The following is a 22,677-nucleotide window of genomic DNA, read 5'->3' as shown; positions in this document are numbered from 1 at the left end:
GCTAAGCGTCTTAACCAAATTTTGTATGAAGTATCTATAAATAAACAGGTATTTGTTAAATGATAAATTTGTGGAGTGCACTTTTTCTGGTTGTCTCCATTCCAAGTCTGAACATTTACATACGCATTTACTACTAAGTAATAGCCGTTAGTAGTTTGTTTATGCAATTGCTCATACGTGAACAAACTACTAATGACTATTGCAATTTCCGTGTCTGTTAAGGCACGGTGGTGTCAGTCTTGAAGTGGCATCAAAGAGGTGCCGACCCTGCGATCACAATATAGTTTAACCTAATAAGGTCTTACATGAAAAACAATAATGAAATGACTAACTGGCCACACAGTGAGATCCAGATCTTTATAATTTATCATGGGTAATTTAAGTTGTAGTATTGTTTCTTTTTCTTATTTATGTTGACTGATCCTGATGTTAGTTTGATCTGTCTAAAAAAAAAGAACTAATGTGCTATCAACACTGTGAATTACCTGCCTTTCCTTAGACTCCATTGTGTACTAAGTGCCAAATATATGTATCATGATAGATATTATGAACAAAAATTTAATTTTTTCTGAAAAATGTAAGATGGTTAAACCAGATAAATATGAAAAAATATTTATAGAATGCATTTTTTAATAAGGAAAATTGTTTTAGAAAACTTGTGTTTGTATGTACAGGGTCTTTCAAAAAGAATTTACATTAAAATGTTGGAAAACTGTCTGAGTTTTACATTTTTCATTACAATTTCTCAGTTATGCACCTCAAGTCATATGGCATATATCCACATGATACTCAAATTCTTCCTACACTCACTACAGCATATCTGTTGTCACTCCTTCCATAGCAGCCACAATTCTGCAGTTCCTGAAGATTATTTGTGTTGCATAATGATGGGTGATTCTAAATTTGCAAACTGCAGACACAAAATGCTGTTTTTTGTTGTAGAGTTGTCATTTTTATTTTTATTTACAGTGCTTCCTAGAGTAGTGCTGATTAGACATTTGAATACAGATGGAAGATGAAATTTGGACATTTACTCTATCAATTGATATACATCACATAATTATGAGATAATGATTACAATAATTACAGTAATTTTAAATGGTAGACTTCATTTTGGAAGTACATATGCATAGTTCTGTGCTTGTCAAAGGTCAATGTAATTTTAATTGTGTGAATATTAAAAGTTTTTGGTAAATTTTATTTTTAAGTAAATAATTCAAAATAACTTACAAGTTAGTTTTATTATGTAAATGATCATATCCATGCAACTTATAGTTTAANATTTGCCATAGGTAAAAACTTTGGTAAGATATTGGTTTACCATTGTGGAGATTCAAGTTTGAAATAGATCTAAATGTCTTTATTTTATTATGGATAATTTGAGTTAAAGTGTCATTTTTTTTATGAGCCTGTGATGGGCATAATTGTGGCTTGCATGAAATGGCATATTATCCTATAGATAAAAAGGGCAATTGCAGGGGGGTCCCAAACCAATCTTTTATAGGAAAAGAGTTCCCAAAAAATGTTTCCTTGAAGAAAAATGTCCGAAATCAATACTGTACATGGGGCTCCCTAATCCAAATTTGCCTGGGCTCTATAACATGTCACTGCTGGCATGTACAGCTTTATTGTGTTGATTCCTCACATTTACTAATCAATAAGTCTGTAAATTGTTCACTTTATACATTTGTAGAGAAATTATTTAAATAAATAAGTGAAATTTGACTACTAATAAAAATTTCTCTATTTAACATAATTAGGTGAAAGAAATTACAAGAGATATTAAACAGTTAGATCATGCTAAACGCCATTTAACTGCATCCATAACAACTTTGAATCATCTTCATATTCTAGTGGAAGGTGTAGATACATTACAGTGAGTATCAGTTTAAATTAATCATTAAGTAATTTTTTAATAAAACATTGATAAGACAACTGTTAATTGTTTTCCACAAAATTTCCCAATGCTTGATAAATATATAACATATTAGTTATATTTTGTTTGTGATCTAGGTAGAATCAATTGAAATTATATAAATTTTGTGATTATTATGTTGTTATGGGTTAAGGGCATCTTAAAAAATTTGCTAACATATGTTTTAATTGTTGATCTTTTAATAAACTGGAAGTTTGCAATGTTTATACAGTCGACCCCCCTATAAGATATAGATACGTTCCAATTTATTAGGAATCCGATTTCTTACAAGTCGTTCCAATCACAGCCCGACACGTGTCAAGTTTATGGACTATGGCTGATTGAAAGGTTTTCTTCCATAAAATTAATCGATTCTACACTAATCCGACTCAACATTTCCAAAATACGTATATTTTTTCGTAGTTTTATAGGAATCGTAATTATAGGGACCGTAATTATAGGGGGGTCGACTGTATTATTGTTTAAGAATTCAATAAGTGATTCATGAGTACAGATTATATTTATTTGATTGAACAGAAAGTTTTTGCATATTTTTACATTACTTAACATACTTGTTGATGTGTTATTTAATTTTAACAGTTGTGCAATTTAACATATTATTGGTTTTGATATATATGATTGTATTTTTTGTTTAGAAGCTTATTTTACACTTCAAGTGCATTTTTTCACTGTGCACACAGTTCGAAATTTGAAGTAACTTTTTGTTGAATTAGGCATTTGAACTCTGAAGTGTTTGAGGTTAGAGTCATTTGAAGTATGGTATCACTGTATGGTATTTTAATTTGAATATACAGAATGTTCAAACTGTGTCAAATTAAAAGGTTTTGCAGTTTTTGATATACAGTAATACCTCGACTTACGATAAGCAGACATAATATGTAAAAGTTTTGTAGTTTTGCCTTGTCAGTTAATCAAAAACTTGGCTAACTTAAAAATAGAGTACAGTAATACCTCGACTTACGTTACCCTGACTTACACGAACCCAGAGTTACTCAATTTTCAAATCTCATCAATTCGTCTTTTGTTTGAGTGTCACGCAACTCTCGATTACTCACTCCCCCCACACTATTGTTCAACTTACATGTTCGGACGTGTCGCGTGGAATCAACACATAGCTACAACTTATTTTGTGTTATTTATTTCTGTATTTGTTATATCTACGGAGACTTTAGAGACTCTATGTGGTGATTTCTTGTAACCCGTGAACGAATCAAAAGATGAGAAGATTAACGAGAACATTTATTAGCTTACATACATCCGACTCGGATTTTACACAAATTGCGAAATTATACCCTGACTTACGCTGTTATCGCTCGATCCCACCTATCGCGTAAGTTTGGGGTATTACTGTATTCAATGCATATGAATAATTCATTAATATAAGAATATATTTATTGCATATTGTTCTAAGAATATAAATTTTTTAAGTAAGAAATGCTGATTTTTAAAATTACATACTGATAAATATAAAATATATATATAAAGAATTTATTGAGTTAATCATACTTAATAGAATTGTGTACTGAGTTGTTCTAATGTACAAAATTTTTTTTTTAATAGAAATTTGTTACATAAGAGACAATATGGAGAAATAGCAAATTTATTACAAGGAGTAATGAATGTGTTAGACCATTTTCAGAAATATCTCTCAATTTCTCAAATAGGAAATTTAGCTGATAAGTAAGTAAACATGGTTTATGATTATATTTATATTTAATAATTGTTAATTTTTACATTTGCTTCAAAAATTATTAAAAAAAATTTATTTTAATTAACAAATATACTAATAGCTAATTGTATGATGTTAATTATTTTTAGTCATTTGTCATTATATAACATAAATTAATTCACTTTTAATAAATGCTTTTTTACATTAAATACAGGATACTAGATTTTTATATAATAAAGACTAATGGAAATAAATTTTTCTTTACTTTTACATGAAATTACAACTACAGTTAATACAGTTAACTACACATCAATGGACATTGCGGCAATGCCTCTCAAGATGACTAAAATTAGATCTTTTGTTCTAGGAAAAGCTATGTAAAGTTGGTTATATATGAAAGGAAACTCGAGAATTTATATACAAAAGAGGAGTGATTATAACAAAAATCTATTTTCATCTTTTGTTAATATCTTGTGCTAAACAATAACATTCTATTGTATGCTTATCTGCTGGACAGACAAAAACTGAATATTACCATAATAGATGTGAAAATATTTTTTTCCCTAACAGTTCAAAATAAATATCTATTGTTCTATAGTTAAGGAGGAAGCATAAGTATATATATTTTTTGACAATAATAGGTATTAGATTTTAATCTAAATGGACTGTGCATTTAAGGCTTTTTTTGAGTTGCTTAAAATGTTCATAAGTAGTCCTCAGTAAATGTAATGTATAATGTAAAAATAATTTCATTTTACATTCATTATTTCATTGAACTTTTTACATTTTTGTTGAAGAAATATACTTTTCATTATAAAAATTGTTTTAATGAATATTTAACCATTTTTACATAATTAGAATGCTGATTAAAAAGTTATATCTTTTGTCATGTTAAACATGTTCTGAATGAATTTTTCTATGATATTGTTTCTATGATATTTCAAGTTGTTTCTATGATATTGATCCTTACATTAAATTTTTTAATATTTTTTACAAACTAAATTATCTCTAAAATGAATATTAAATTATATTAATTTGTTTTTAGAGTACAAAAAATTCGGTCTGAGTTAGCTCAACAGATCACTGCAGATTTTCACAATGCGTTTACTGGACCTACATCAAAGGTAAACATTTTTCATTTTAAATGTTATATAATTAATGAACAAGAGTTTTAAATTAAAATTATGATCAAATTAAATTGCAGTTTTGTATTATGAAGAAAAATTTAATTTTTTCTTGCTATCAAAATTAATGATTAATGTAGTTAATATTTTTTATTGCATCAGAAACATAGTGATTAAAGCATACTTTTATTTTAGACATTTCTTCCAAACCAACAATTAGCGGAAGCTTGTTTGGTTGTATCTATATTGGATCCAAAAGTCAAGTAAGTTGATATGCTGATGATGATAAACTTAAATTTATCTTTATCTATGATATTTTCTTAAAAACTCGAAGTTTTTTTATTAAGATTTTTCATTATAAAAATCTTAATTTTTATAATGACCATTATTCATACTGACATAGACAAATAATTCTTTAATTTTAAATTCTGAATATTCATATTGATTATACATTAAAGGGAGAAAAGATTTAGAAAAAAATTTTCTGTGGGGATTAGAATCAAAGTTTGATAATATACTAACATACATAATATTCAATTCATCATAAAATGATATATAAATGTACGAAAGATGTGTAATGATGTTTGTTGCAACTCCTGGGAAGTATTTTGCATATTATTTGATGGTTTTTATATATGACCTTAACCTTTTCACAGCAGGTTTGGTTCTTACTTGGTAACATTTGGTGCCAGGTTAATCATGTCAAGATTATTAAGTATGAGAAATTCTAACAGAGCTAGTATTAGTAGCAAGCACGAAAAATTCTTTATAAACATTGTAAAAACACATAAACAGATAATAAAAATATCTTTTATTTGCTATGTCCAATCACCAGGAACAAACTATTCTCCACAGCAGAGATGACTTTTCCTTAGAGGCTTTGCCTCTACCAAATTATGTAAAACAGTCTAAAATGTCTACAGGTGACAATCCCTTCACAGTTAAGAATATATTTCTTTGTAAAATAGGGCTAGAGGTCATGGTGATTGGACATTGCGAGTAAAAGAAGATATTTTTATTATCTGTTTACGTGTTTTTACAATGTTAATACTGTAATTCTGCCAGCCCTATTTTACAACAAAAAATTCTTGTTTATGCTGATGAAAGGGTTAACATATAACTTGCTAGAAACAATTTTTTTTTTCTTTATCTAAGTTATGATCTTTGTGATTGAAGATGAATTTTACTATTGATGATGATTGCTTGCTAACAAAATCAATTGACTGCTTTTGTAAATGTGTGGTATGATTAAAATTAACAATTTCTTAGATAAAATTATAAAGATGTGGGAATCTGGGATTAAGAGAGGATACTGTTACCCGTGATCGGCTTTAGATCTGCAAGATCTGCCCACTTTGTCAATGGATGGGATCATAAAATTGTTTGAACTTTTAAAGGAAGATCATAAGAACTTCCTGTTAAATTTCTCCTGACACCAGCCTAATTAGTGCATTAGGCCTGCAATATGAAGTTTTTATACTTTTGTCTGAGGGAGAAGACTCATGGACTCCTGATAAGATGTCGGCATATATTTAAGATCAAGAACGAGATCATTTAAACAAACTAAAGCAAAATTTAATGAGAATAAAAAATACAAATAGGTGGTTAAATATTGGTACCTCCTAAAGTCTCTATTTAAATGTGAGAGAAAGTTTACATCATTATAAACATACTATCTTGGTTACCAATTGTTGATCTTTCGTTGGTCGACAGTTCTGGTGAGTGAGGATGCTGGTGGAGATTCGGTAGGCAGTAGAAGTAGAGCGGCTTGAATCGGATCAGGTAAAAGGAACGGACTGGAGGAGGATTGTCAAGGACTGGAGCACAATGGCAAAAATGGCCCCAAATGGTGGGAAATTGTCCTTTTTATATGCAAGGCTCCTTCGATTGAAATTTGGAATTTGTATTATCTGATGGGATGTACAAATGACTCAAACAACCAGATGTTCATTAAAATTTGTGATAAGCTCTTGTGAAAAGAAGTTAGATTTCCCTTTTCATCATAAAAGTGACAAAAGTGTTGTCCTTTTTACAGGAAAAATTTCTTTAATTTAATTTCCTTGATTTATTAATGTAGTTTTATATTTGAAAGAAAAAGGCTTTTTGTGTCTGATTCATGAAGGGGATGTTATCTAGATTGAGTGATGAAATTGATTTTCATAATAAATTTTATACTCCATCTTCAGATTCTCACAAAGATACATAACTTTAGATTTTCTAAAATTATTTTACAAAGAATATTAAAAGATGATGTTTATTTTGCAACATAAGTGTTTTTCAATAGGGACATATCTATCTTGCAAACTTAATCTTTAAATTTTTTTCTAAGGACTTTCATGATACTGAATGTTACAGATTTAAATTCCATCTATGATTGTTTGCTAAATGATACAATAAACTCCTTGAAATTAAATCAACTATTGGACTCTGCAATCAATTATAAAAAATAGAAAAGAAAACTCATTATGGTCAGAACACAAATTCAATGTAGCCAAGTCACTCCTATTTATTCATTAAGGGGACAAGTGTAGTCAGTATGTATAACTTTGTAAATATGATTTAGGCCTAATATTATCAGCTTTCCAAAGTTATCTCTATTTGGAAATTTCTAATTTTAAATTCCTTTAAAGGTCTTTTATAAACCTACATAAATTGTTTGATGATCAATGCTTTTATCATCATCTACTGAATTTTTCTCTTCACTAGATTGGTTGTGCTGGTTCATGTGCTCACATATTATTCATCATTAATCTGTTCTTTTTACATTAATGTCAGTATTTTCTTTACATTTTATTTATTTATCTTTCTCTCAATGTCTGATACTGTGAGAGACCAGATGTAGTGACTTTCACACTCGTTTTTAAAATAAAATGAGATAACGCTTAAACTAATGGGAAGAAAATTCTATTTTTTTCCAACACTTAATAAAAAACTGGAAGGATATGATCATATCTTTCTCCGATTCACTTCCTTTCAAAGGTGACACATCTTCCTAATGTGTAACCTGGAATCAATAATCAAAATTCAACTATTGGGCCATTGCAGAATAATCCCTAATAAGGTCATTGGAAAAACCCAGAAAAGACCTTCTAATAAAAAGGAAGGGTTGATGACAATCAAAGTTCTCCACCATCCACAGTTCTGAACTGTGTGCTTGCCAATCTCAGCTATCGCCACTCATTGCTCACTCAAGTGAAAAAGGACTTTCATCCATCTAGAGTCATTGAAGCTTCTTTGAACAGTGCATCAATTTGCTGAATCTATGATTATAACAAACAGGGACCTACTTCCAATAATTAAGGTATTTATCAATGTGTGGACGATTGTGAACTCTCTCTCTTGCAGTCAGGGTTGCAATATTAATGATAAGATTATTCCTTTCCCTTATATTGTGTTATAAATTTAGCTGATAAGCTAAGCGTCTTAACCAAATTTTGTATGAAGTATCTATAAATAAACAGGTATTTGTTAAATGATAAATTTGTGGAGTGCACTTTTTCTGGTTGTCTCCATTCCAAGTCTGAACATTTACATACGCATTTACTACTAAGTAATAGCCGTTAGTAGTTTGTTTATGCAATTGCTCATACGTGAACAAACTACTAATGACTATTGCAATTTCCGTGTCTGTTAAGGCACGGTGGTGTCAGTCTTGAAGTGGCATCAAAGAGGTGCCGACCCTGCGATCACAATATAGTTTAACCTAATAAGGTCTTACATGAAAAACAATAATGAAATGACTAACTGGCCACACAGTGAGATCCAGATCTTTATAATTTATCATGGGTAATTTAAGTTGTAGTATTGTTTCTTTTTCTTATTTATGTTGACTGATCCTGATGTTAGTTTGATCTGTCTAAAAAAAAAGAACTAATGTGCTATCAACACTGTGAATTACCTGCCTTTCCTTAGACTCCATTGTGTACTAAGTGCCAAATATATGTATCATGATAGATATTATGAACAAAAATTTAATTTTTTCTGAAAAATGTAAGATGGTTAAACCAGATAAATATGAAAAAATATTTATAGAATGCATTTTTTAATAAGGAAAATTGTTTTAGAAAACTTGTGTTTGTATGTACAGGGTCTTTCAAAAAGAATTTACATTAAAATGTTGGAAAACTGTCTGAGTTTTACATTTTTCATTACAATTTCTCAGTTATGCACCTCAAGTCATATGGCATATATCCACATGATACTCAAATTCTTCCTACACTCACTACAGCATATCTGTTGTCACTCCTTCCATAGCAGCCACAATTCTGCAGTTCCTGAAGATTATTTGTGTTGCATAATGATGGGTGATTCTAAATTTGCAAACTGCAGACACAAAATGCTGTTTTTTGTTGTAGAGTTGTCATTTTTATTTTTATTTACAGTGCTTCCTAGAGTAGTGCTGATTAGACATTTGAATACAGATGGAAGATGAAATTTGGACATTTACTCTATCAATTGATATACATCACATAATTATGAGATAATGATTACAATAATTACAGTAATTTTAAATGGTAGACTTCATTTTGGAAGTACATATGCATAGTTCTGTGCTTGTCAAAGGTCAATGTAATTTTAATTGTGTGAATATTAAAAGTTTTTGGTAAATTTTATTTTTAAGTAAATAATTCAAAATAACTTACAAGTTAGTTTTATTATGTAAATGATCATATCCATGCAACTTATAGTTTAATTTTGTATTTAATTTAAAAAAATATAATTTTTAAATTATCTAAAATATTTTTTACAGAAGTGATTTATTGAAATGGTTTGTAGATTTGCAGTTAATTGAATATACACACATTTTCCAAGAAAATCAAGATGTAAGTTAATTTTCTTACATTTAAAATGTAATATGTTAGTATTTTTAAAATTTTACATAATTATTTCATTAATTGTAAAGTTCTTTGTTGTATATATATATATATATTATTTTAATTGTGAGAAGCCAGGGTAGAGATGCAAGACTTAACTCATTCTCATTCTACAATGTCAGTCTGGTGAAGATCACTCATGGTGTCAGTGGATGGCATTCTTTCATTGAGTGTTCTCTGCATTTCTCAATTTTTTTCTTGTTAGTGCGATTGGGAGGGATAGCGAGGTTGTCAATAAGGTATTGGCAATACATGAGAGCGATCAATCATCGATAAAATTCAACAAATTTAATATAAAACTAAATGATTACAAGCTTGGATAGAGTCTAGGGATACAGGTCTTCACATTTTGATTTACTTATAAACTAACAGACCAAGAGAAAGTTTACATAAAATTGATTAATCGTCTTACTTCTTTTTGTTGTTCAGTAATTGAGTGGCAAATGTCTAGGGAGACGATCTGGATGATAAGTCACAATGTAAAGAATACTTCTTGGTGAATGATCACCTCGAAGATCGGGTGCATGGCCGTTATATCCCCATCAGGTGTGGAAATTTGATCAGGTGAACTTATGTTTGGTAGTGATGACACTCCAAATGTGTCATTTCTGGGCCGTCTAGGACAGTGGGAATGAGACCAATCTGGATGAATGGTTTACTGTTTCTTTCGATTGTTGTTATATTCTCAATATTCTCACCATGTAATTGTTTAAAAGTTGATGTTCCCATCTATCAGCAATTAGTTGTTAAAATTCTATCCTCAAAACTTTCCAGGCTGAAGAGAGAGGGAAGGCTTTTTGCCTTGAAGATCTCCTACTAATAGATGGATGTTGACAGTTAGACTAATTCCATGAGAAATAGATGAAATAAAGAAAAGTTTCTTATACTTCATCTTTTTGCTAACATTCTACTGAAAAGCAATTTTCCAAATCTCGATATATATATTGAGTGTGAGATTTGGAAAATTTTTTTTTTTTTTTTTTTTGGTAGAATGTATATATATACTAGCAAATAAGCCCTGTGTTACCCAGACAAAAAATAAAAACAAATGTTAAGATTATTTTGTAATTCTAACCCTTATATTATATTATATTATAGTATTTGATTTATATTTACAAAGGTTATATTACATAAGGGTTTATCTTTATCATACTGAGTGCCCAATCTAACACATTTTAAAATTTTTTTAAATTGTGCACAGGAATAAAGAATTTTTAAAATGTGTTTGGTTGGTCACTTGGTGTGATAAATCCTTACCTAAGATAATCTTTGTAGTTATGTAAATCAAATACTATAATATAGCAAACATTGAAATGAAAACAATATAAAGAGTTTGGTTATTTCAGCCTACCAATATCACATTTATTGCAATATTCGAATGGTATGAAATAGCACAAATTCAATGGTCAAGTATAGAGGAATTAAAAATATATTTTAAATTTTTCAGATATCATATTTTCTAATGTTAATTCTATGCAACTGCACCATTCACAGCTGAATATCAGATGGTAATCTGCCAATCAATCAAATTTCAGAAAAAACGGACCAAATATTTACATGTGACACTCTCGGAAACCACTTAAATCATATTTTGGGCTGGCTGGTAACTTTATATTATGCAATATTCCTATTCGAATGCCTTCATACTGCTGAACTGATAGAAAGAAGGAACTGTTGCAGAAGGGAGTGAAAGTTAATTCAACCAAAATTAGTCATTGACCTCCTCTCAGAAAAGAAAATAATCAGCAACCATTAATTAATATTAGTCTATTAATATTCAAAAAGTGATCAGTGTTGAATGGGTTGTGATGGCCTCGCACATGATCAAAGTTACTAATCTTAATGTCTGAAACTTTGTATGACTTGTTTAAATAAAAAAATTCTTGTAAAAATGCTAGAATAATTGTTTTTATGTCATAATAAATTTTAAAAATTTTGGCAACAGATTGTATGAACTACGAGGGAAGTATGTTTTTATAAATATTACGTTTATGGAAAAGTTATATGGAAAAAACATTAAAAATCAATAATTTCCTATAAATTCCCACTGTTGTTATTTATCTGTCCTTCCTTAAACTTGAGAAAGGAGTTAGATGAAAGTTGAGACCAGACATAGAAAGCTTAGGACAGGAGGCCCAGATTAACTATATATGACCTACAAGTTTAGAATGGAAGTAATGTTACTTTGATTCAAAATTTTTTCCCAAACAGAGTTTAGGTATATGACCAACACAACTTTATTGCTAACAGGAAAAGCATGATGTACAGAGCAAGATCACCACTAAAAGAATTGAAAACATTGTGACAAAAGTTGCAGCCCAGCATTATGACGATGTCACAATAAATAATCACTCGTTAGAATTAGTTTGGTTTATTTGGTTATGTCAATGCGATATGTGAGCGATCTACCAAGGAGGATGCATCCTGGAAAGATGTTTATGTAAAGTTGGCCCCAGTTGAAGTGTTTCTATTGTGAAGAAAACCCAGAAAACTCCACTTGGCCAGTCTGTTGGCCATGCGCAAACCCACAACTGATTAACGGTGTTTGGTGGTTTTATCCACTCGGTTACTACAGTATACTTATTGAGCTGCAATTTGAAAAAACTGTAGTGCTATAAATTCCCAGTCATCCGTTCATCTTTGACCTTCCTTAATCTCAACAACAGAGTTAGATAGATGAAAGTCAAGACCAGATGTGGAAATTGTAAGAGAAAAGTACCAGATTGCCTATATACGAACTTCCGATTCATACCACAAGTTAAATTATTTCAATACAAAAATTTTCTCCCGAACAGAGTTAGATACATAACTGGCACAACTCTATTGCTAACAGGAAAAGTGTCTTGTACAGGAGCAACACACTACTATACTCCACGCAGGCAAGTGCTATGTGCTGCCTGTTGCAGTAATGGCGTAATGGCACATCTATTTCACACTTTATCATTGTCGCAGTAATTCAGTGAATATAATTTATATTTTTTTAATCACCATCAAAACTCCTTTAAATTCAATTTGGATCAGGCAATGTTATATACTAGTCTGTACAAGTTTATTCCTCACCAGGTGAGAAACTTGACACCAGAGCCACTTTGTAAACAATTGATTTTGCAAAACTATAAATCCATATAAATATATAATGCAAGTAGACACATGGAGCTTACAATTTGACTTTTTCAATGAAATGTTCTATTTTTTAACATTTCATAANCAATAGATGACACTACATGTAACTCAGAAAATTGAATGTAAATAAAAATTAATTGATTTATAGAAATGCACTTGATATTTTGGGGTGGGATGTATGACATGATTTAAGTTAGAAGTATTTGAATGTAACTGCCGAGTTTCGTAGCAAATGGTCAAATGGACAGGAGTGTATAGCAAACAAACATCCTCATTTATATATATACTAGCAGATAATGCTAGTATATATATAAATGAGGATGTTTGTTACATTTTTGCTTGGGCAAAAAGTAACAATAGCGAAGATTAAGATTATTACATTACAGCCAATCGTACCTGTTTTCACAGAATGCAAGAATTAGGTCCTCTTGTTTCCAGACTAATTAAAAAATTTTTAGATGGGTCTAAAAATATGTTCAATTTCCCACAAAATGCAAAAAAACTGCATCTGCGCTTGTAAATCTTGCACGTTGCTTTCTCTTAACACTTCCATTGTTACTTAACACTTTCATTGTTGAAGCCTTAATCCTGTCTCTCTCCCCCGGGGGAATTTTGAAAAATTCCTTCTTACTGTACATTCTCATGACATACCCTAACTGTGTGCCAAATTTCAACTTTCAACTCCTAACTGTTTGGGCTCTGCGCTGATTATTATTATCAACCCATTTCAATTACATATATAGATATAGATAGATAGATAAATAAAGAATATATGAATATGATATATATATCATATTCATATATTCATATGATATATATATCATATTCATATATTCTCTGCAACAATTTTATCATATTTTATTTGATAAGATCGCTGCAGAGTAAGCTACCAGTAAATTTCTATAAGGGATTCTAGATCCCTTATAGGATTGTATTCAGTTTAGAATCATTGACTTTAATGCAGACAAGAATGTAGTTCTGTAGCCTTTGCTTGTACTCACCTTCTAATCAAACCATTCTGTAATAGACCTCAATGATTCCAACAGTACAGTTCTTAGATTCTGATGCCTCATATTGACAAATTGATAATTATTAATTATTTAATCAAACAAAAGTGTAAATGAAAATTTATACTCATTTTTAATTGTCAAATATTCATACAAAATGAGAATTATTCTGTGTATTGAAAAATTGAAAAGATGACACAATAAAATTTTGAGAAGAAAATAATAAGAAGAATGAGATAACTTTAACTTTGGTTATTAACAGAGCTATTAAACAAGAATACAATATGTTATTAAATCATTTAGTATCAGTTAGAATTTTTGATTTAATTAACATTATTTTAATATAAAAATGATGGACATATTATATATCTCTCAAAATAAAAAATATATCTAGAATTTTTATTTTGGTTATAATGACTTGTTTAGAGTTTAGGTCATTAGCATTGTGAAGAGAGCTCAGGTGTGAAAAAGTTTTTTAAACTTATGAAGGTATTTTGTGAAATTTTAAATTTGGATTATAAAAGAAATTTAAGCAATTCAAAAATGCTTGAATTTAAAAATTAACATTTACTTCTATAATATTAATGTTATAAATATATAGTATATTTTTATATATAGGAGTTTTTATATTTTAAATTATTATGTTAGGCTGCATGGTTAGATAAAATTGATCGCCGCTACAGTTGGCTTAAGAAACATCTTATAGAATTTGAAGAGAAGTTTGGCTGTATGTTTCCTCCAGATTGGGAGTTAAGTGAAAGAATTGCTGTGGAATTCTGTAATATTACCAGGTAAAGCTTATTATGCAAAAAACTTAATTTCATAATATTCAAAACTTATAATAATAAAAGAATTAATTTGTGAATTTACAAATTTATCTTTATATGTCAGAAAGGAAATATAAAGATAAAGTTTTATTGAAATAATTAAAGTCTAAAACTATTAGTTACAATATGGCATTGAAAACCTTTTGTTGGTGAATATTCTATTAAGTTTTGTTTTTTTTTATATGTATCAATTTTTGAATTGTTTCTTAAATTTTGATTTTCACTGAGTAATTGATTTTTTAGTTTTGTATTTATTAGAGATCCTTCCAATTATTCTATTAGGGAATCTTTGATGTTTTTCTTAGGTTATTGTAAGATGCATGAAGTTCATTAACATTTGTTACATGGTACTACCTCAATAACTGTGCCATTATAATATATAATTATAGATCAGATATATCTCACCATCCACAGAAATATTAATTATGATTATTTTACAAGAAGTTGCTCTCTGACAAATGTAATATTTTTTATTGTAGAGAACTTACAAGGATCTGCTTTGTTAAAATAATAATTGTGAGATGATCTTATTTGTGAATAGACCTTAATTTCTGCTAAATTTTTATTTTCAATAACTAATTTGAGAATGTCATTTATTATTATTTAATTGTTTGTATAAGAAATAAAAAAGGTTAGTATTTTATTTAAGGCAGTCATATTGCTTAGTTTTGTAAAAGTCTAATTAATTATTAATTATTAATCTGACACAAAGTCAATATTTTTTTTAGTGATGATCAAAATGCAGAACACACAAATATAAACTACAAATTTACAGAAAAGATATTAACACATTTGAGAATGTCATTTATTATTATTTAATTGTTTATTAGAGTGGCTTTCTATTTTACTTTTAATGTATAAGTTTTCTTTTGAATACTTCATGGAAATATAATAATAATTATATATACAATTGTTTTTTATTTCATACATAAACTGTACAGTGGGTGATTGGTTAATGAACATAATCCATTTCAAGATCATGTTTGCTATCCAAATTGTTCATTAACCAATTATCAATTTACCAAAGATTTTGTGGGAATTTGATTAATTCGTTCTGGAGACCCCAAAAAATAAATAAAAAATTATTACTTTCTCACTATGTTTGTTTACATGTAATAACAAACTAAAAGATCTAACTAAAAAACAAACTAAAAAAATCTCTCCATTTTTTCATGGATGGCACATCTTTGTTTCTCAGATGTGATTTTTGTTATTCCTTTATTTGCTTGAGTCTTTTTGATTATATCTTTCTTAGCTAAGATTGTATCTACTGTAGACCTGTTTAAGTCATCTGCCTACAATATCAGACATCTTCTGCCCACTTTCTACTTTGGCTATTATCTCTTGCTTAGTTTCTATAGTAAACATAAGTATAGTAAACACAGCTCTTGACACTCCACTCATTTTAGGCCCCATAATATCATTTTTTTAAAATTAAAAAGTTCAGAAAAGCACTTACAAAAATTCAGAGAACAGAAATTAACTAGTGCAAAAAAGGTTATGTATACAACTATGAAAGTTTCATTCCATAAACCATGTATAAATGCTATTAAAATATAGTTTTACAAATCTTAAATGCAGCACCACTACTTCTTGTATTTGTTCTATCAGGTTATTTATTATTATTTAATTGTTTGTATAAGACAAACAATTAAACAATTAAACAAACAATTAAATCATCAGCATAGGCTATTTTACTAGAGATGAGTTGACTGAGTATACAGTAGGTGATCGGTTAAGGAACAGTTTGGACTGCAAACAAATTGGACAACGAACCAATTTGTTTGCAGTCCAAACTGTTCGTTAACCGATCACCTACTGTATACTCAGTCAACTCATCTCTAGTACCATAGCCTATGCTGATGATCTGAAAATCAGAAACAGTAATCAATCAATGCGATTTCGCCACACACTCAATCAATCTAAAACACCTGAATTTTTTCATCAGTCTTAACAAAATGGTCTTAATGTGTTTTGCTTTTATTAAAAACCCACCCAATTTTATCTTTAAAATCTACAACTGTAACCTTGTCAACTGCATAAAGGTTTAGGCATCTATTTTGACAATAAATTTACTTTTAAACAACATATTGACTACATTACTAATGGACTGTACACAGCAGAATCGTATGGTGAAACTGTCATTTTGTTTCCTTAAAACTATAATTTGTTCAATATTTTTCACAAATTTTCATTCTGTCATTGATTTCTGCCTACCTATTTGGGCCTTTGCTTCAAATAAACAGAAAAGCAAAATCATTAGCAAATTATCTAAAACCTACCTACTATTAATTTGCTAACATACCTTCATAAACTGAATCCTTTGATATTGCACATCTTTGTAGGACTTCCACATTTTGAATTAAAAGTTGCTTATTTTGATAGAATCCTTACTTTCAAATACTTTAATAGTTTTATTCCACCTTTTTATTATTTTATTTTAACCTTTATGTACCAAATTTTAACATGTGATCCCTCTTGTTTTTACTGTCCTTTTTCCAGACTTTTAATATCTCAAAATCCCTTTTTTTCAGAGATTTGGCAATTCTACAAAAATGTCAAGGACATTTTGCATCATGATTTTTATGTATTTAAGAGTACATGTATAAAAACTTTATGTATGTTTTGAAAGCTTTTGCATTTTGTTTTATGTTTTATTGTTTTTATTTAGAGTTACTTGGGAAGGCTAATCTTGCCTAAACTGCATTTCTTGAAATACTTCTTAAAAAAAAAAATGTACAAATGTTTCTATATATTTAATGTCAAGGAATATTTTTTACAATGTAATGATTTTATCTGTTTTTCAAATGTAAATTTGTATTTATTATATAGGAATATCAAAAATGTAGTTTGATATTTCATGAAGGATTGTAATAATTGTTTGATGAAAGCAGTCTATAAATTAATAAAAAATATATTTTATATATTGTTTATTTTATTATTAGTAATATATATATCTTTTATTTTTAAATGTAACTTTTATTCATTAGAAAAGACTTGTCAAAAATAATGGCATCAAGAACTCAAGAGATTGATGTACGTCTCCTGTTGTTTGCTATACAAAGAACAACCAATTTTGAAGTATTATTAGGAAAGAGATTTAATGGAGTCACATTGGAGGGAATGGAGAAAACATCTTTAACAAATAGAAAAAAAGAGGTAAGAATTTTTTTTCATATATTAAATTTAAGATTGAGATATTCAAGCACTTAATCCACAAAATCAAATATGCATGTTACATCTGAGTCTCATATCTATATTACTTTATAAGTTAACAATATATCTTTTAAGTTAGAAATTACAGAATTTATATTATCACATTTTTCTGGTGTCTGTTGTATTTTGTTACATTTGTATTAATTTTATATATGAACATGAAAAAGAAGCAAAAAGAGAACATATTTTAATCAAAACTTCATTAAAAAACTTCAGACTATGAGGCATTAAATAAAATTAGAAGAAATATTTTAATCTTGCAAGCGCTTTAAACGTAAATATGTATGTCGTCTTCAGGCAATTCAAATCGAATAGAGAATTCAAACAGAACTTTGAATTGCCTGAAGACGACATACATATTTACATTGAAAGCTCTTGCAAGATTAAAATATTTCTTCTAATTTTATTTAACGCCTCATAGTCTGAAGTTTCTTAACAAAGTTTTGATTAAGTTAACTGTTGGTGTGACATCTGAACCAAGTATTTAATACACCTAACAAGAGAACATATTTTTTACTTGTAGCTTTAATTCTGCTTAAAAATATCAGATAATTTATTTTTGGTATTTCTATTAAATATAATTAATTTTTTATTGGAATATTTAAACAAAATAACAAAATATATATATAGTAGTGCATGATTGAAGTTTTTGGTTAACTTACTTTAGTTATAATTTTCTGTCAGAATACAGTTTCAGATGGCTAATATAGAATAACTGAATTTTGTAATTTTAGATGAATGATACACTTTTGTGATCATTTATCTATCTAAGTAATTTTGTTTTTTATTTAGAATTCTTTGTTGTTTTATTTGAAATCATGCTTCTGCATTTTGCATTGCTTAAATTCTGTGTATAAAAATCTTAATTGTTGCATTCAATATTTAATTGGTTTAGGATCCGATGTATACATACTCTATAAAAACTACAGCTTAGTCTTCCATTTTTAAGTTTATTGTTATTTGAAGCCCGTGCCACCGCTAGGATACCTTGTGCCCATGTGCAAGACTTATTATTTGTACCCCTAATCAATTAGTTTAAATATATTATAAATTTCTATTTTTTTTTTTTTAATCACTGTCAAAACTCTTTTGAATTGAGTTTCGATAATGTGAACATCTGGCAACATTGTTATATACTGTACTAGTCTGTACAAGTTTATTCCTCACCAGGTGAGAAACTTGACACCAGAGCCACTTTGTAAACAATTGATTTTGCAAAACTATAAATCCATATAAATATATAATGCAAGTAGACACATGGAGCTTACAATTTGACTTTTTCAATGAAATGTTCTATTTTTTAACATTTCATAACTCAAATCATGCACTTAATTAGAAATGTCTTTGGCATCTGTTGACAAAAGCATCTAGGTATGATGTACATCCTGCGCACCCATTTGTGGCAGCCTGCTTTATGCAGGGCCTCTAATGTATTATGGCTTATGGCTAGACTACACCTAACTGTTGCATTGGATCAGCTTGATGGCTGATTGACAAATATCTTTTGGCTGCTTTGAGAGATCAGATTTAAATTCACTCAAGACCTTCATAGGTTACCAGTATATGATTAGGTCAAGTGGTTTTTTATTCCATTTCTATTATATATTAGCTGATTTTATTGTGAAGGATCATATATTTGCATATAATAGGAGTAAAAGCAAATAGTTCTACATTTGGTTTCTAGCTCGTAGTGATGTATCATTTCCTGTTTAGTGTCTTCTGTCATTGCTATTTTGACACATTTTGCAGTTTGTGATCTCTAAACAAGTATTACAACACGTTGGAAAGTTGTTTTTCTAAGTTGTAATTTTTTACTTTCAACCTGCTCTATAGAACCCTCACTGTTAAAGAACCTTTAGTAGTTATTGTAATCACATACAATAAATACACCATTACAACAGGCTGCTTGATATAATGTGTATTTTTTATCCAATAAAAATGTATTTACAGTGAAACCTGTTTATTACAACCACACAAGGTTTCTTTCAAAAAGTGGTCTTTTAGACAGATGGTGCTGTAATACCATATTTCTGCATGTATTCTGTGGACACTTTAGCCATTCCTACTAAGCAAAACTCAAGATGAGCAAAAGTAAGCAAATTTTTTCAACTATAGAGCTGTACTGTATTGGTACTGTATTTTATTCTTATCGGATAACTCGATTAACAGGAGTCATTGGGATTTTATATGACAGATTTAATTAATACCAATATTTTAAAGATTAATTAATACAGTATTCACATTTTCTCAATTATAATACACACTTTCTTTTTTTGACTTAATTAATTCAACTTGATTCTCTTCGTTCACTCCTCAGTTATGTGTGTAGTATGTCATTGATATAGACGCATGTCATATCTCTCCACCACTTTGGTTTTGGTTTTCGTTAGTTTAATCTTATTTTAACTTTAAAAATACTGTATTTTTTTTCTAAAATCTATATATATAAAAATGAATGTATGTCTGTCTGTCTGTATGTCCTTCATGCATTACTACACCGTTCATCCGATTGCCATGAAACTTTGGGAAGTTTTTTAATACACTCCCGCAAAGGTTTCTGGCATAGTACATTTATTCTACAATAGATGGCGTGAGTGTATATGAGCATTTCATTGTGAGTTCAATTGATTTCAAATTGTGAAGACCATTTCCCCCTCCAAAAAATATCTCTATATATGCATTTGTGAACTGTTATTTACAATATTTGTAATAATCACTTTATTTCAACTATTTTTTGCTAATTATGTATTCGCTCAAACTTTGTTAAAACCTTAACTGTATCCCGAACAACAACCGAAGTCATAGGTGGGAATTCGCCTATTTTACCAATCTAGGAATCTCCCCATTTCCAAATTTTAATATCAACTCAAAATAATTTAAAAAGACAAATTACAATAAAACGGTTTATTATCCAACTATCAGAAATTTCACAACATGCCAAGGAAGAGAGGAAGGAGCAATTAAATAATTAAAATTATAAAGGATTAAAAAAATATATGAAATTGGGAAATATCACACTTCTGACAATCACTGCAAGTGTGTGGGCTAGATTTGGAGAATCCGTGCTTCTCATCTGGACAACTGTATGTGGCCAGCTCATGTGTTGGAAAACCTTCTGATTTATTCATGTAGCACCAGACGGAAAAACAAAAATATCATTATAAGTAATCAATATGTATATATCAATGGTGCGGTTTTCTTTATATTCCTTTTAAAATCAATTTTTCAAAAAATTTTTCCTCAAAAAATTGATGAAACATCATGGGTTAATTCTACAGAAATAATCCACCATTTTTTGCCTGGACCGCATTTAATCAGAGACAAAAGCTTATCATTGTATTCTTTATTTTCTTACTTACTATGCATTTCGGATGTAATATTTTCGTATCACTTGCACTCCTCGTCAGGTTTTTTACATTTCTATATATTGGTAAATTCAATTATTACATTTGTTTTTATGGTAAATTACAACAATAGTTATTTGGATATATTTATACAATAGTTACCTAACCTGTTTTAAGTTTAGACCTACATCTGCTCAGTGTTGATGTTGTGTCCCCTAAGGAATTTTTAGACCGTCTCAATTTTTTGAAAAATTGAGTTTAAATGGAAAAAATATTGTGTATCCACAAGCACTCCAATAAATAAATAGAATTGAAACGACACTTTGAAATGCTTTTCCAATGAAAATTAATAATAATAATAATATAATAATAAGTTTCAATAAAAATGATAAAATGTAAATTGAATTTTATTATAACGAGTTTGCTTGAATTTCATTTCTTCTGAGATTTCAGCAATGCGCGATGGGTAAGCTAGTATTTAATATTTTCTTAAGTACAATAAGAAAAATTATTAATTAATAATAAAATGATTTTATTATTTCTTGTCACAATATGATTTCATTACATGAATGACAATTGCGGAATCAAAAAAGGAAGGTTGCCTGTAAAACTGATTTTTGTTTTTTGCATTTATTGTTTTTTTGAATATTTTGCATGTGAAAATTACTTGGATATTATTTTTCTAAAAATATCACAGAAATAATGTAGATTGATACAGAAACTATTTATCACACAAGTACTGTATATAAGCTTCAAAAAAAGATAAATAAAATAAATTTTATTAAATGATGAGATCAGTTGATTAATTGTATCGTGTACAATATTTTATACCCCCTAAGGAAAATACTGTAGATCCACAGTACAATAAATTGCATTTTTCCACAGTTAAACTTTGCCACTAATTGCTATTGAGATAAACCATTTTCATTTTCTCTGATAATTTTCACACGATCTTCTAACGACAGCATTTCACATTTCTTTCATTTTTTGGACATTTTTGAACAAACTGAAATGAATTTCCCCTGTAGCTAAGACTAATTCATTAACACCTGCACCTAATTTCAAGAGTGAGAGAAGTGCCCAAGGTGGGTTCAAACAAGAGTTTAGACTAATTTATTATATTAGGAGGGGGAAATGTTGTTGAGATGGGTTTGAACAATAGTTTAGACCCAGATATATTCATGGAAGTGATTGCTTATTACAGTTGTTGTATGTTGTTTCCAACCAAAAATTGAAACCCGCAGTCACATTACACAGGTGGTAGTTTAATACAGGTAACTTATATTGTAAAGTACTATTTTATTTTTCCACCTTTCCAACGATTATCGACACTGCTGTGTGCCGGAAATAGCCGTTCCCTAACGGGTACTTTACGCGGATTCACGTTAGTGTGCCAGGCCTGGACTTTAAGTGTGCACCGAATTAAATAATGACAAAGTTTGTCAATAACAAAAATCAAATATTTAATTAACTTCTAGTAATAAACTATATACAGTATTTAGTAAAAATCAAACAATAATTTATTCAATGAAATTCAACAAGAATCAATCCGACAAA

The 22,677-nt window shown here is 29.0% G+C and overlaps 1 protein-coding gene across 1 annotated transcript in view; it reads left to right on the top strand.

The window, feature by feature from the left end:
* The window catches only part of LOC111640323 (vacuolar protein sorting-associated protein 53 homolog), a 70,723-nt gene that overhangs the window by 18,911 nt on the left and 29,135 nt on the right, over positions 1–22,677 (top strand). Inside the window, exons 4-10 of the mRNA XM_023386369.1 lie at positions 1,761–1,876; positions 3,497–3,616; positions 4,651–4,729; positions 4,925–4,992; positions 9,480–9,552; positions 14,382–14,524; positions 17,551–17,719. Coding sequence (XP_023242137.1) covers positions 1,761–1,876; positions 3,497–3,616; positions 4,651–4,729; positions 4,925–4,992; positions 9,480–9,552; positions 14,382–14,524; positions 17,551–17,719 — 768 coding nt within the window. The remainder of the gene's footprint in view (positions 1–1,760; positions 1,877–3,496; positions 3,617–4,650; positions 4,730–4,924; positions 4,993–9,479; positions 9,553–14,381; positions 14,525–17,550; positions 17,720–22,677) is intronic.

Source organism: Centruroides sculpturatus, unplaced genomic scaffold, assembly GCF_000671375.1.
Source record: "Centruroides sculpturatus isolate CEXI.00-Female unplaced genomic scaffold, Cexi_2.0 scaffold59, whole genome shotgun sequence".
NCBI lineage: Eukaryota > Metazoa > Arthropoda > Arachnida > Scorpiones > Buthidae > Centruroides > Centruroides sculpturatus.
The sequence above is the reverse complement of the archived record's forward strand: the minus strand, read 5'-3'. Positions and strand labels throughout refer to the sequence as shown.